The sequence below is a fragment of the Limulus polyphemus genome, unplaced genomic scaffold, assembly GCF_000517525.1.
Source record: "Limulus polyphemus unplaced genomic scaffold, Limulus_polyphemus-2.1.2 Scaffold1136, whole genome shotgun sequence".
NCBI classification, from domain to species: Eukaryota; Metazoa; Arthropoda; class Merostomata; order Xiphosura; family Limulidae; genus Limulus; species Limulus polyphemus.
This window is the reverse complement of record NW_013666746.1, coordinates 278,850-283,622: the sequence shown is the minus strand read 5'-3', so window position 1 is coordinate 283,622 and position 4,773 is coordinate 278,850. Positions and strand designations below refer to the sequence as shown.

The 4,773-nt window shown below is 30.4% G+C and overlaps 1 protein-coding gene across 3 annotated transcripts in view; it reads right to left on the bottom strand.

Moving 5' to 3' along the window:
- LOC106462296 (zinc finger protein 436-like) overlaps positions 1-4,773 on the bottom strand; it is a 25,525-nt gene that overhangs the window by 2,402 nt on the left and 18,350 nt on the right. For all 3 annotated transcript variants that reach the window (XM_013922195.2, XM_022389502.1, XM_022389503.1), the window contains exon 3: positions 232-558. In XM_013922195.2, the coding sequence (XP_013777649.1) occupies positions 232-558 (327 nt within the window). The remainder of the gene's footprint in view (positions 1-231; positions 559-4,773) is intronic.

The following is a 4,773-nucleotide window of genomic DNA, read 5'->3' as shown; positions in this document are numbered from 1 at the left end:
AGGTACATTTGCGGTTATGTTAAACTTATATTAAAGTTTTTCTTCATTACCCATTCAAGCCGTCTTCAGCCATTATTAAATACACAATCTACTGTTAAATCTCTTACATTAAACAATTCTTAGTAATAAATATACAATGAGTAAAATGATGCTCCTCAGAATTTGAAGAAATATTTTGTTCCTTATGGGTTACTAAAGATTCCTCTGTAATAGAACTTTCATACAACTCACTTTTGTGCATTTCAATATTGGTTGTGGGCTGTTCCTCTAGATCCCTAGTTTCTTCATTCTTCTCCTGATTCTCATCTAAATCAGAAAAATGATTTTCAACACAAGCATTTTTGTCCATGTGAATATTGTTCTGAGGCTGATCTTCCATTGGTTCTTCAAGTAGTACTTCACAATTTACACTGTTGGTACAACTGTTACTACAAATTATGTGGTTCTCATCTTCACTGATGTCTTCTCCATTAAAACTTTTTGTTTCCAACAAAAGCTCTTCATTACACAAAACGTCAATAACTTTATCATTTTTCTTTCTGTTCACTTTTTTCTTGACTATAAGGCAGTTTGAAAATACATATATATATTGAAATAATCTATAAGTAATTCATAAAAAAGAATACACATACCACTGTTAAATCTTTCTTTTACACTAAAGAAAGCTTAGTAATAAAATACAATAATTATATGTAATATTACTGATAGGTTTGAACCTAAAATAACTTTAAGAAACTTTTACAACATATGTTTTAGAGTTAACTAATATAGTGAGATCAGGGTTGTTACAAGTAATAAAACCGACTGAATAATCATGAAAGACTTGAATTGTAGACACATTGATCTGGATTATATTGAGGCAAGTTGTGTGTGTCTGTGTGTGAGAGGGAAGGAGATGTTTTTCTATAATGAATGGTCAGAGAGCCAATGAGAGAGGATGCCATTTTAGATTTAATGTTATTCAATGAGGAAATAGTTACAAAAGCTGAACATTGGGGAGGAGGAGAGAGGATTCATTATTGCATTTTTAGGTTTGATGTTTTGCTACATGTTGAGAATGTACAAAAGTTCAGTTCCTACTTTTCAGAAAGGCCAATTTTGTGGCCATAAGATAGGATTTACCATTGGTGAACTGCAATAGTAAGAGTAAAAGTTGATGCAAGATACCTTTTGGAAATTAAAAACAAAACAAAAAACATTGCTCTTAATCTTAATAAATACATTTCTAAAAAGAAAAGGAAAATTCGGGAAGATCAAGTCAAACTGATATATTAAGAATATATAGGAGAAAATCAGAGATAAATACCCTAAATTTAAGAAGTTTCAATTGACAAATAAGATGAAAGAGTGACAGAACTGTAGGAATAATAAGAATTTTGTTAAAGGATAAAAAAAATTAAGAAATGAAAAGAAGAGTTTATGAGTAACAGCTGGCTGATGTTAAAACTAATAGCCAGGTAAACAAAATGTTAATGTGGACACTAAGCCTTTAAAAGGATATTTAGATTGTGAGATGGCTTTGCTTTTATCTATTTTATTGGAATTGACCTGAATCAAGTAGATATGATTCCTTTGAGAGTATGTAAAAAAAGAGAGATGAAAAACATATAAAGCACCAGAAGTTTTAGGGGAAGAAAAAAATGAAATATGCAAGTGGCAAAACCTATTTCTTTTGTTTTTGATAGGTCAGAAAAAGTGATACTTGCCTGAGGATTGAGACGGCTATCAAATTTTAGAGTTCAGGCTGCCATAAATTCCATACATACTAACCCAGGGCTAGTGCAGTTCTGCTTGCGATAAATGTGTGCATATGTCACTGTGTAAAAATCCAACTTTATATTTAATTATATTAATTTATATTTAAAATGCTACCTCTGTTATGGTTTCTTTCAAAGTGTTAAATATCTACTGTCACTGAATATTATTTAAGATTAGTAGCCTATCTCTCAACAACAGGCTCATCATTCATGAACCTGATATAAATAACTATTAAATTATCTGATTATTTTGTTTTATACTTCTATTTTACATATTTAATTTTTGCTGGAATTAGAATAGTTACTTTTTAATGCAAAGTTTTATGAAAACTGAAACAGTTTTGTTTGGGCAAAATGCCTTGGACTATCCACTCTGAGGCCTTTTTCCTATGTGCGACAGAAAACTGAGAGGTGTTCTACACGTCAGACCTCCATGTCATTGTTCTGATTTTGTTGTATACATATACTGGATAACTTGCATACAGATTTTATCTTCTTATATATTCTGAATTAAGTCATTATTTTAAACTGAATAATTTAAAAAAGCTAGTCTATCACATATGGAGAGTGGTTTTAAACTTGAAGCCATGTTACTGGTTCCAGGTGATAGCTCTACATGTACCTTTAACAATAAAGAAGTATTAAAAAATATAAACATAAAGAAAATATTGATATAAATGATATAGTATTAACTTTGTAATACTGCAAAAGAGCTCATTGCAATATATGTATTTGCAATGTGTAATGAATGATTTAGTCATTATAGTGATAAAAAAAAATGGGTTAGTACATTTTTCATGCTCTAGCCTGAGACTAGAACACAAAATGTTATTTTTTTATATTCCTAGAGAGTTGCTAACATTATATCTATATTATATAAGGTGATAAGAGTTGCCCTGAAAATATAGACCAATTGGCCTTATGGGAAAAATTCTACAGCGTGTGATAAAGAAGCTTTGCCACTGATTTTGTGAAACACATCATAAAAGATTTCCAATACAAATTCAATACAGGGAAACCTTGTCTTACTAATCTGTTACCCTTTTCTGAGGATGTTAGTTGTTATCTGGGTGATGGAAAGGGTATGTTCTTGGTATACTTAGATTTTCAAACAGTTTTTATGAGTTTATAATATGGTGTTTCACACAGAGAATTATCAAACAAAACACAACTACACAGTTGTGTGGCTGGATTAAAAACTAATTAGATTGAAGGGTGGCTGGGTTAAAGAAAGTAAAATGTCATTAATGAAGTCCAGTCAAACTGGACCTTTGTTACTAGTGGTATGCCTCAAGATGTCAGTACTCATTTACATTAATGATACTGATAGGGACATAATTAGTTAAACCTGATAATTTCATTAAACTATGGTATTTTTTAGCTATATTGAAGATACTGAGTTACCACAGAATTGACTGGTAAGTTGGACAAATTACTTTTAATTATAGTAAGTGCAAGGTATATCTATGCATTTCAGTTATAATTTTGATCACATGATTAACCATTTGTTCATGGGCTTGGTCAAACTGAACAAACCCATATATAGAGCTGGGTGATTTAATTGATCAATAAATAGAACTGATTACCTAGGAGCACCAATTACATCAATTAGTGTCCCATAAACAAATCTATTAATATCATGAAAATAACAAGCTAACTGAAATTAATGTTCCTGATTATTCCAACATCAATTAATCAAAACTATGATTAATTTAACTGTCATGAAAATAATCAAAATTAGGATTTCTGATTATTTTATATTTTGGTTAATCCCCAAGTAATTCAAATATTACTGTTATAGAACTGAGGAAAAACAAGACAATTGTATGCTTCACAAGTACATCATTTATTATGACCACGGTTTTGCCAGTAAAGGCATTAGCAGGTACAGATTGAAATGTTTTGTAGCAGGGTTTATATATATATGTTTAAACAAAGAATCGGAAGTGACTTTGACATTCACCTAGAGACAAGTGAGGTAAGAAGTGGGGAGAAGATGAAGTTGGTTTGTTCATTTAGAACTTTTTCTGGATTTGTTTTTAGACATCTATTTATTTCTAAAATTTTCAGACTGTCATTAACTTTAGACTGCTAGCTAGAGGGAAGGCAAATGGCTGGCACCCTCCCACCAATTCTCTAGCTACTTAAGTGTTTAATAAAGTGTAAATTTACCTATTTCTTTTTACATTGTATTACATATATAATTTATAATTACTTAATTGCATTCTTTAATACTTATGGTTTTTTCAGTTCTTTTTAACTCACCATATCATAATCTAAAATCATTTAGGTGTGTGAATAATATTGTGGCATTGCACCTAATTTATTATTAGACATTACAGAGCAAACCAACTGTTTAATGATTACACTGCAGACTTATTTTCATCAAAGGTAAAAATTGAAAATATCGGCCTGCTGATCCAAGCTGTGCTGATGAGCATTGAATAGGAGAAGCTACAGTACACAGCCAATGGTACTTCGAATCAAATAATGCCTTGGCCTTTACATTACAGATACTATCTATCTTGTAAAATCAAAGCTAATTTGAAAAGTACTCAAGAAAAATGAAAACCACATAAATGGAAATAGGAAGATTAATAGCATGTTAGAATGATTCAATAGTTGAAAAATGATTGACAGATACAGATTGAGAATGATTTTTAAATATTTCTTTTAGAAATTAAGAAGCTAAAACTTAAATAATATACAAATTTGAATTATAAACATCTTCATGCAAAGTTTATTGACATACACTGGTAAAAAAGTTAATTAAATTCTGAATGAAACACTGTAAAAGGTTGTAATGTGCTTAAAAGAGCCAGACTTGCATGTGAAGGATTAAAAGACTAGCATAAAATACCTGTTCTCTACTGAGGGGTTTTGAGCCACAGAGGTTTCACTACCCACAATTACTTGTATAGCTACCCCCACAAGGGGGTTACATTCTCCCTTCCCATATATATATATATATATATATGTTTAAAAAAAAACAAAAAAAACACACACACAGATTTAA